The sequence below is a fragment of the Hemicordylus capensis genome, chromosome 1 (assembly GCF_027244095.1).
Source record: "Hemicordylus capensis ecotype Gifberg chromosome 1, rHemCap1.1.pri, whole genome shotgun sequence".
Lineage (NCBI taxonomy): Eukaryota > Metazoa > Chordata > Lepidosauria > Squamata > Cordylidae > Hemicordylus > Hemicordylus capensis.
Genome location: NC_069657.1, coordinates 324,132,113 through 324,143,534, shown reverse-complemented (window position 1 = coordinate 324,143,534; position 11,422 = coordinate 324,132,113). Strand labels below are relative to the sequence as shown.

Below are 11,422 nucleotides of genomic sequence, written 5' to 3'. Positions count from 1 at the left end.
ATGCAAATGTAGAGCATAGAAGAAGCACAGAGTGCACTTGGTCAGATTCAGAGCCAGTGAGGTGTAGTGATTAGAGTGTTGGAATAGGATTGGGGAGACCAGACCAAGTCCCTGTTCATTCATGAAACTTGCTGGGTGACTCTGGGCCAGTCACTCATCTCTCAGCCTAACCTACCTCACAGACTGGAAAAATATAACCATGTACACTTCTCTAAGCTCCATGGAGGAAGAGTGGGATATAAATGAAAAAATAAATAGACCATCAGGAGCAAAAGAAAATTACTTTTGAAAAATAAAGATGTTAATTTCACATCATGGTAATCCAAATAGGACAACCAGTCTAAAAAGCATGCTGATGGGATCTGGGCTATGGATCAGCTCTAATCTACGGAAGGAGCAAATATAGGATAAGGCCATCTGTGGTATCCTAACTTTCTTAGAGAAATGATACCACACATCCACATGAGTAACGTGACTACCTCCAGTACAATGCCATCTAGTGCTGACTTAAAGGGTCTTGGAATTATCTCCATTTTCCCTTTTCTTAATTTGCCTACTAGAAAGGAATAGACGTTGAAAGCCAGTATTACACCCCATCTCAATTTTTTTGTCCAGCCAATGCAGTATTATCAGTTCCATAGTTCAGTGCACCTCTCCAGAATTATATAAAGAGTCATTTAATTTGGAAAGAATTAGTTACAACATGATCTCATGGTTTCAAGTAACTTGTAAATTTTCCATTATTGCCATAGTATGAGCAACCAAAAAGCAAACCAACCCATTAGCATCCTACATCCTGGGTATACAAATCCAAGCAGTCGCAAAACATCAGCTATATCAGATCTTGGTCTGCTTGGTGTACTGTAGGCTGACTGTATCATCTTCTTTCTGCACATAGACATCTATGAAGATCAAGGCAGGGGGGTTACCCATATGGGGAAAGGGCTAAAGCCTGCAACTGGCAGCCCAAATGAGATACTGCCTGCTCTCTATTGCCTATATTCTCAGAAAAGGGCTGTAGGTGTGCATCTCTGCCCCTGGCAGCGGGACTTGGCAGCAGGCCCTTTCAGAGTAGGTGGGCGCAAATGCCGCTTGGGCTCTCTCCAGCCCACCTACCCACTCCGGAATTCTCCTTGCCCGAGGATCCTGTGACGGCCCTTTTACTATTCCAAATGCCCAGAACGGTAACAATTGTGTATTTCTGTCCCCTCTTTTAGAAGAAAACCATGGTGGGGAAAAGTGAGTTTATCATAGAAAACCCAATGTTGTTTATTTTCTTAACCAAGGATGTTGCCCCCGCCCCCGCCGCACCTGAAGCCGCGCTGCTTAGCTACGCGACCGGCCTCCGGCCAACATAATTAAAGCTGCAGGAGAGATGATGAAGAAGTAAAATAAAACCCAGAAAGCAGTTCAGTGCTTGGCAAGGCCGGGACAGCAACAGAATATCTCGCCAAGCCAAACAAAACAAACGAAACCCCACCCACAACCCTTCCTCCCCCCCCCCCCACCCCAACAGCCTCTTGTCCGCATTGGTTTCTGTGCTGTAGCTAATAGTCGCTCTGTAGGTCTAGGTGAAATGTGTCCTTTGCTTACGAGTGACCTTCTCTCTCTCTCTCGTCCCTCCTCCCAATGCGCCCCCCCCCGGTATTCGATAGAAAAGGGGTTGATGTTCTAGGGAAGGGCTTTGCGTGCGCCTGGCGGGGGTGCAATTAATTGCTCCTGGATTTTTAGGCAGGCGGGCGAGCCATGACATCACGCCTCACCCTCCTCCATGCAAACACACAAAGGCAAGAGGCAGCTGCAGAAGAAAAGTGCCGCCGCCGATGATGTTGCAGAGATCGCCCAGGAGACCCGGCACTGCCGCTCCTGTTTCTTTCTTCTTCTTCTTCTTCTTTCTCCTCCTTCACCGCTGCCGCTAAACTGCCAGCCAGCTCGCCGCCACCAGCACCACCTTGAAGCTGCCTGGATCTCCCCCATGCAGACGGCCCTGGCGTCGATCCGTGGGGAAAAGAGAACCAGCAACGCCCGCGCCGCACAGCATGCACTGGGGGGTTGGCTTCGCCTCGTCCAGGTCGTGCGTGGTGGATCTAAGCCGGAATCAGAGCCTCTGGTGCGCGGGATCCGACGATCACTTCTCCTTTTATGGGGAGATCATCGCTTTCCCTCTGCAGGATTACGGCGGGATCATGGCAGGGCTGGGGTCTGATTCGTGGTGGAAGAAAACCCTTTATTTGACAGGGGGAGCCTTGCTTGCCGCCGCTGCATATCTGCTCCATGAACTCCTGGCCATTAGGTGAGCGAGAGACCCAGGTCTTTGAAATCGAGACATAGACGCATATACCATGGCAAGGGCAGTACAATGGTGTTTTAATTGAATACGGCGCGGGGTTTTCGGGGTGGGGGTGGGGACATGCATTGTTGTAATCAGCCATCATACATTGATTGAACGGCGACCATCCTCAATCACCCGCATAAATAAACTCCTGGCCTTCTGTGCAGTTTGCTTTCCTTTAGATCATCGGGCCTGAGAATGCAGGCCTTACTCTGTCTGAACCAGAGTTCAGCCCCAGAACCCTGTTTTCAATGCCAGGGCTGCAGGACAAAGGGACAGGCTTCTGAACATGTGCAGAGTGCATTTCTGGCATTGGGTAAATGCAACCTAGAATGAAGGGCGAGGGCTTCCAGGTCAGAGGGCATGACTCACAGACGGGAACCCCAGCATCCCACTCTGGAAATATGACATAAATGAAACTGAGATCCCTAATAGGCTTTAAACTGTTCAGTAATGAGGCCCATTACTTATGCCAGTTATTATGTTACTTATGCCTAGACAACACAAGAAATACTATCCTAACACTACACACTATGCTTTGCAGGGTTTTTTTAAAAAAATGAAATACTTTTCATATGTAAGTTATATTATCATAATATTAGTCATAAGGGGAAGAACCTTGGGAAGTTCTCCTGCAGAAGTGACCCTGAATGAATGGGAATTGCACAAAAGCAGTGCCTGTGTTCTTCAATGGAGCTTGCATAAATGATCTGTATGCCCCTCTCCCATAGGAGAGGTGTTTATGCTGTCAGTGTCACAAGTATGATTTGCTTTTATATAATATTATGCACAAGATCCTAGAAAAGCATGTTTTCATAACCTTCAAATGGAGATAAAATAAGGGGGAAATAAGCAATGTAAAAAGTTTTTGTTTTGCATTTTTCATGTAACAGATAAGAATTTTGTTCAGCACAGCTGTGCGAATTGAGTTATGCCTTATTTTGTGCTCTTTTATTTGGCCACACCCTCATTTGATTCACAAGATGTAACTCAAAACAAACTATAAACTTTAGGGCTTTTCTGTCATGCCCAGCTGCTTCTCTCCCTCCCACCCCTTTTTCTTTTTGCTGAACATCTAATCCAAAGAAGAGTTCTGGGGAACTTGGAAGTTTGTTCACTACTTCGTGACATTTTCGTTGTTTCTAACAACCAACTAAGGTTATGATTGCTTTTGTATTATTTCTAATGGACCTGATCAACAGCTACCTGCAATTAAAAAAACAACAACAACCCTATAGTAACACGTTTTACGTTTTTCTGAATGTGTGTGGATGTCATGTTACAGGACAAAAGCCAGGGTACCTCTTCAAAACTCTTTGCGGTTTGTTGTTCACAGTGGAGGTGGTTTGTGCCTTAAGTTGCATCTTATGGGTGTCAGATATGCACATCTTAGGCAGATGTTCCTATAAGAAGACTACCAGCTCTTTCTTAGGAGCTCCAAAGGGATCGAGCCAGAAAAGGACAAACGCTCTATTGACGTGTGTGTATGTGTATGTACGTACGTACGTATATAGAGGAAGAGAGAAGGAACCAATGTATAAAAGACATGGTACAAGTAAGAACATAAGAACAGCCCTGCGGGATCAGGCCCAAGGCCCATCTAGTCCAGCAGCCTGTTTCACACAGTGGCCCACCAGATGCCGCTGGAAGCCACAGGCAGGAGTTGAGGGCGTGCCCTCTCTCTTGCTGTTACTCCCCTGCAACTGGTACTCAGAGCCATCCTGCCTTTGAGGCTGGAGGTGGCCTATAGCCACCTAAGTAATCCTATAGTCCCAACAAGTTGGTGGCCAGCTTATGCTGGCACTATTTAAACTCTCTTCAAATGTTATTAAATTAGATGATTGTGCTCTGGTATAGCAGGAACAGGAGCATGCTAGTTAGCCATGCCCTCTGAAGCCCTGTTGTCTGCTCTCCCTGGGCTCAGCACTTGTTTGACAAGCACGGAGTCTGGAGAGAGAGAGCAGGGGGTGTGGCTAGCTCGCACAGTCACATTTCCTCTGTAGCTGGGTAAAATGGACCTGGTTTAATAATGTCTGAAGTGGCTTTTGTGAAGATCTTCTGCACTCAGATCAGCAAAGCACAGAGAACACAGCTGACCCCAGCATCCATGACAGCACTGCCGACTCCCACCACTCACCCACGTCTGACTGACGTAGGAGATGTTGCCAGCATGCCATCCTTCACTCCTCCTCCTACCAGCCACAGAATGGCATGCTGACCATGCCTACACATCTGCCAGGCATGGATGGTGGCAATCCAGACATGATGGTGAGGCCACACCTTCAACATGTCACCCTCCTCCACCACACACATAACATACAAGCTGTCCGACGCAAGGATACCTACAACTGGGAACAGCCTAGCAGCTGAGAACTCCAGCAGCTCCCTGCATACAGCTTCACGTTCCCTCACACCAGTCACATATACGTACTACAAATAATGGTGGGTCAACAACCCTGGTGACCACCCAAAGGTTTGCTTCAAGGACCCTCCTCCATGGGTCAGGGTCTTGCCCCTACCACCACACTGCACTTCCAAAACACCAGGCAAGATCAGAGGCGATCTGCTCCCAGAGGGGTGGGATGGGAGTGGGAATCATTCCTAGTCCTCCTTTCTAGAGTTGGAGCTGAGGGCAGGGACCTGGCTTTGCTGCATTTGCAAATTGTTTCTTGGAAATACAGTGGCCACAGCAAGGCCTTTGCCTCCCACTTCTAGTGCCAAGCTGGCAGGGGAATGGCAAAGGTTTCACGGGTACAAGGGTTCAAGCCATCCAGAGAGGAATGCCTATATGAGCGGAAGGACCTTCTGCCAGAGAGGGCAAGGATAAGCTAGAAAGGAAGCCATAATTGGCCTCCTGCAGAAGCAAATTTTGGTAGCTTATTGGCTAGAGCAGGGGTAGGCAACCTTGGTTTTCCAGCTCCAGCTGTTGTTGAACTACAACTCCCATCATTACCAGTCACGATTTATTGAGACAACAGCTGGAGAGGCGTAGTTGCCTACCCCTGGACTAGTGACTGAAGCAATACTTCCCCTTTCCTCTTTAGGGAGTTGCACTGGCAATGCTGTATGTTCTGTCTCTCCTTGTCCATGCGACTTGGCTTTGATCCTGCAAGGCAGAAGAGATCATGAGTATCTATAGTCAGTGGTAATGATGGAGTGCTTGGAATTCACCAGCTTACCTGCATGTGGAGTTAATGACCACCCTCTTTCTGCGCTGTGCATTCTTTGTCTTGTGTCTCCTGAATGGGAGACACTGCTTCTAGCTGCTGAAGAAATTAAAAAAGGTTAGGCAATACAAGTTAGCTGCTTTGCAGTTGACCCAGTATTCTGGGGAAGGAGAGGCATGGGAACTGGGGCAGTAGAGCAGAGTCCTATTGAGTGTGTGTGGGGTTGTGGGGGGTTGTTGTTGTTGCTGCTGCTGTGGAGTCCTGAGGCAGCCCCATCCTATGCATGTTGATTCAGTCCCATTAAGTTTATTGGGGCTTACTTTCAATAAGTGAAAGTAAGCCCCAATAGGGGTTGCTTTCTAATAGGTGCCCTCGCAGGGGCGAGGGGCCTATTAGAATGGTCCGCCCAAAGAGGTTATTGGACCCAGCAGGATTCCAAGAAGCCTTGGACGGGTTTAATGTTGGTTTTGCCGGTGATCCTGTTGATGCCCTGGTTGAGAATTGGAACAACTTGCTCACCAGCACAGTAGACAGGATTGCTCCTAAGCATCCCCTCCGACTTGCTTCAGAATTGGCCCCTTGGTATACGGAAGAGCTATGGGGGCTGAAGCAGCAAGGTATGCGACTGGAGTGTAACTGGAGAAAGACTTCACTCAAATCCAACAGATTACGACATAGAGCACATTGAAAGATCTATGTTCAGGCAATGTGTGCGGCAAAGAAGCTATTCTTTTCTGCCCGTATTGCTTCTGTGAATTCACATCTGGAAGAGTTGTCCAGGGTTGTGAGGGGGCTAGTATCTGCCCCCCCCCACCAGAATTTGGAAGCATCAGTCATCCGCTGTGATGTGTTTAATGAATTTTTCATTTAGAAAAAAATCTCTTGGATTCGGGCCAACCTAGATGGAGACTCCATAATTAATTTGATGTCTGAACTGGAGGTGTCCATCAATTCCTCTTATGCGATTCAACTAGATCAATTTCAGTTTGTGATGCCTTGGATGTCTCCTTGTCTTAAGGAAGCAATTATTAGACCTCTTCTAAAGAAGTCTGCATTAGATCCCTCAGAGTTGAGCAATTATAGGCCTGTTTCCAACGTCCTGTGGCTGGGCAAGGTAATTGAAAGGGTGGTGGCCTCTCAGCTCCAGACGGTCTTGGAGGAAACTGATTATCTAGACCCATCTCAAACTGGTTTTCGGGCGGGCTATGGGGTGGAGACTGCCTTAGTCAGCCTGATGGATGATCTCCAATTGGGAATTGACAGAGGAAATGTGACTCTATTGGTCCTTGTGGACCTCTCTGCAGCTTTCAATACTATCAACCTTCTGGAACGTCTGAGGGTGTTGGGGGTGGGAGGCACTGTTTTACAGTGGTTCTGCTCCTACCTCTTGGACAGGTTCCAGATGGTGTTGATTGGAGATTGTTGCTCTTTGAAATCTGAGCTTAAGTATGGTGTCCCTCAAGGCTCCATACTCTCTCCAATGCTTTTTAACATCTACATGAAACCGCTGGGAGATATCATCAGGGGATTTGGAGCTGGGTGTTACCAGTATGCTGATGACACCCAATCTACTTCTCCATGTCAGCTTCTTCAGGAGATGGCATATCCTCCCTAAATGCCTCCCTGGAAGCAGTAATGGGCTGGATGAGGGAGAATAAACTGAAGCTGAATCCAGATAAGACGGAAGTACTTATTGTGTGGGGTCAGAACTCCAGAGACAATTTTGATCTACCTGTTCTGGATGGGGTCGCACTTCCCCAAAAGGAACAGGTCTGCAGTCTGGGAGTACTCCTGGATCCACAACTCTCCCTGGTTTCTCAGGTTGAGGCGGTGGCCAGGCGTGCTTTCTATCAGCTTCGGCTGATACGCCAGCTGTGTCCGTTTCTTGAGATCAATGACCTCAAAACGGTGGTACATTTGTTGGTAACCTCCAGACTTGATTTCTGTAATGCGCTCTATGTGGGGCTGCCTTTGTACGTAGTCCAGAAACTTCAGTTGGTCCAGAATGCGGCAGCCAGGTTGGTCTCTGGATCATCTCGAAGAGACCACATTACTCCTTTGCTGATGGAGTTACAATGGCTGCCAATAGGTTTCCAGGCAAAATACAAAGTGCTAGTTATAACTTATAAAGCCCTAAACGGCTTAGGCCCTGGGTATTTAAGAGAGTGTCTTCTTCACTACGAACCCCACCACCCATTGAGATCATCTGAGGAGGTCCATTTCCAGTTACCGCCAACTCGTTTGGTGGTCACACAGAGACGGGCCTTCTCAGTTGCTTCCCCGAGATTGGGGAATGTGCTCCCTACTAAGATACGATCCTCCGCATCTCTGGCTATTTTAAAAACACATTTGTGTTTCGTTAAGGCCACTTTTAAAACCTGTGTTTTTCTTTTAATTTACAAACTGATATACTTTTATGTGCTTAGGAAGTTTGCTAAGTATGTGGAAATCAGTACCTTATGTTGGGATGGCCCTGTTTTGCTTTCAAACACAGAAAAGGGATTGCCCAAGTTCAGTATTCATAGGCAATGAGAATCCTTTGAGTTTATGTTCTCATGGGCAGAGCAAGCCTATGTATAGTATATTTACTTAGATATGAGTTCTGCTGTGTTCAGTGGATCTTACTCTCAAGGAAGCTGCACAGGATTCTGCCCTTAATCTTCTCTTATTATAACTTTCTTCTTTATGTTATATTTTAAAGTGACTCTCATGATTTTTATTTGGTGTTAGACTATTTTTTAAGCCTGCCAATATTGTTTCTGTAAGTGATTACTCTGTTTTTCATTTAGATCTGTCTTGTAACTTGTATACTTTGAAACCTCAGTACAGTAGCTGAATGATTAAAGCTGCAATTCTGTGCACACTTACTAAGCCCTGCTGAAGGTGATGGGGCAAATAAACATATGTAGAATCAAACCATAATTGGTTTGAATTGTGGCTCGGAGTAGGGATGTGCTGAAATGCATGCGTGGAGGCCATGTTTGTGCCAGCATTGAGTGCAGTGGCCGCTGGGAGACACCCCAACAGCGCGCGAAGATACCCTGGAGGAGCGTTGTGATTACAGAAGTGGTGGCAAGTGGGAGGAGGAGCAGGTATGGACCTGCTCTCCTCGTTAAAGGGGGATGCCTGCTGTGGAAGCCCTCATTTTTAAAGGGATTGTGCCGGTGATTTGGATGCTGAATCATGTTTTGGCACATCCCTAGCTCAGAGCATGTTGAGATTGCTGTTATGCAGGCAAGTGGACATTCATGCCAAATCTAAAATTGAAAGCTCTTGATGGACTGTAGTGCCTGAAAACATGGTTTGACATCCAGCTACTTTCATGCTTATGGTACCCCAGCAGGGTCAGAAGGAATATCTTCATCCAAGTGCCATTATTTTTTAAAAAAAGTTAATGCTGCACTATAAAAGAAGCCTTGAAAGGGTGTGTGTTCCTCCTAAAACTCCAATATGAATAGGCATGTTTCAAAATTATGCCGCCTCAACGTATTTGCAAGGTCTCATAACAAAACAGAAGAGCCCTTCAGTCGGTTTTCACTGAAGTGTGACTTGCCACAAGTAGCTTAAAAAGAATATGGCAGATGAGGAATGTTTAGATAAGTTATACGGGTCTTGTTATAGGCTGGAACCTGAAGTTAACAACTGAGTATGCTGCTGCAGTTACAGTAGTTTTAGTATTGCTAACCACCCTAGGTAACAGCAGCTTCTAGTCTCAGGTCTCCGAGGACAGGATTTTACAAAGTATATATATAATATATTTAGAACATAAGCATGGGAATGGCAGGTAGAGGAGGGGAATACAGAGATTATTCTGATAGGTGAAAGTCCTTATGCTAAGCAAGAGTAAACAGTTTGTATCCGAGAAGCTGTGCAGCCATACAAAATGTTATCTCTAAACCAAGCAGCAGAATAAAGTCAAATGCAAGGTAGAATAGTAGATAATGCAAATATGAGTGAATGGCCTAACACCAAAAGCGGATGCCAGTTACCCTGAGAGAAATGAGCACAACCCAAAATGCTACATTTTGAGCCAGCTTATAGAATTAATAAGGTAGATTGATCCAAAGTACTGTTTGAGCTGACCTGAGTCATCTGAGGAGATTCTTGTAACAACTAATCAGTGCTTCAAAACCTTATGAGCTGGTGATTGAGTGATCACTCTGTGTCTGTGAACAGGAAATGCAGTAATGCAGCCATGGGCCGGATTGGCTTCTTATGTGCTCAGTCCTTGGACACCAGGCAGAGTCCATATCAAAGGCGTCTCCGAGGGACAACATCTGGAAGTTGCCCGAGAGGTAGGAGCGGAACCACTGCAAAGCAGTGCCTCCTGCTCCCAAACCCCTCAGACGCTCCGGAAGGATACTATGGTCGATAGTATTGAAAGCCACTGAGAGATCCAAAAGGACCAACAGAATCACAATTCCCAAGGTTAAAGGCCTATAACAGTCTTCCAGAATAGGTGGTACTCTTGCCCCAGTTCAAATAGTATTCCATGGTTCCCTTCAGCATACAAGAGATATGAGACTGGAAGACACTTTTCAGGACAAGAGATGAGACTGGAAGACGCCTTAACCCCTATCCAGAGTCTACTGAGCAGAACACTGTGTCTCCTATATCTCTGGATCTTCATTCATCTAGTGGAGAGAGATTTATTTTAATTTAGTTTAACATTTATAGGCTGCCTTTCACATTGGCCTCCTTGCTCAAGAAATGTTCTGTAGTAGAAAGAGCCAGAGCCCAAACAGCACTGAGGAAGAATAATGTACTATTACATCATGCGTAGTCTGACATTCCTTCCCCATTCCCAGGAGGAGGAGGGAAACTCAGAGTTTCCCTCCTCCAGAAGTGCAGGATCTCTTATATGCTGAAGCTGAAACATGAAGGGAGTTTATTCCCTGTGTTAGGGAGCTTGCAAGCAAAAATTAGAATGGGTGAACTTATTAGCCTTATTCAAAGATTACATTGTACCCATGTACTTGATTTGGGGAGAATAACTCAACATATGTTCATTTCAAAAGTTAATCTGAGTGCAGCCTAGATAGGAAGTGAATTGAACAAAATTAGGCTGTTCTCATGCGTGGGTAAACCTGGGCTAAGGAAGCCCAGCCCGCTTTCACCCACATGTGAGAACTGCCGGGAGCCGCATGGTGCCTGGTGGTGGCGCGGCAAGAAGCCTGCCTCTGGAGCCGGCCTGCAAAATGTGGTTATGGGAGCAAGTGCTCCTGTAACCTCATTTGGGCAATAGTTTGCCAGCCCTGGCTGCTTATCAAATGCGGTTCCGTTCCTTCATTATCCAGGTGGACCTCATTATCCGCAGGGGTTCCATTCCTGCAGATTATTGTGGGTAACAAAACCGTGGATAATGAGGCATTGAGTCTATGGGAAAACAAAGGTTAGGTTCCCAGACTACCGCCCCCAATCACCCCTAAATCATGAAAACGGGCAAATAAAGTGCCCTACCATGCTCCACGGGTCTCCTAGAGTCCATCAATGCCCCCCCAAGTCCCAAATAGTCCCCCAAAGTCACAGATTTTTTCTTTTTTTCTTTTAATTAAATGAGCCACAAAATAGTACCTGCAGACAAAATGGTGGCCAGAAATTAGCTCCGTGGTCATTTCCGACCTTCTAGGAACTGTGTATACATGGGTTTTAACTCTTTTGTATCCATGGGTAAGGAGGTTGGATGTCTGACACTCATGGATACCTGAAACTGAGAATACTGGTGCTGCATATAATGAGGTTTGCCTGTATATATTTGGTTCCAAAAGTAAATCTTATTTTTAACATAACTTAGAGTTTTGGCATGTGATATCTAGGAGTCTTTTTTTGAGGGCTAGCTTGGCATGTTTATGACTCACAGCAGTAGACAATAGTCAGGCAGATATCTGGCCTTTAGCATTTACTGTAAAAGAGATAGGTCTGA

The 11,422-nt window shown here is 46.1% G+C and overlaps 1 protein-coding gene across 5 annotated transcripts in view; it reads left to right on the top strand.

Annotated features, from left to right (window-relative positions):
- Positions 1–1,531: 1,531 nt before the first annotated feature.
- The window catches only part of FAXC (failed axon connections homolog, metaxin like GST domain containing), a 52,704-nt gene continuing 42,813 nt past the window's right edge, over positions 1,532–11,422 (top strand). For all 5 annotated transcript variants that reach the window (XR_008314339.1, XR_008314337.1, XR_008314338.1 and 2 more), the window contains exon 1: positions 1,532–2,293. Coding sequence is in view for 1 of the 5 variants with exons in the window: in XM_053287681.1 (XP_053143656.1) it covers positions 2,040–2,293 (254 nt within the window). In the remaining 4 variants the exon portion in view is untranslated. The remainder of the gene's footprint in view (positions 2,294–11,422) is intronic.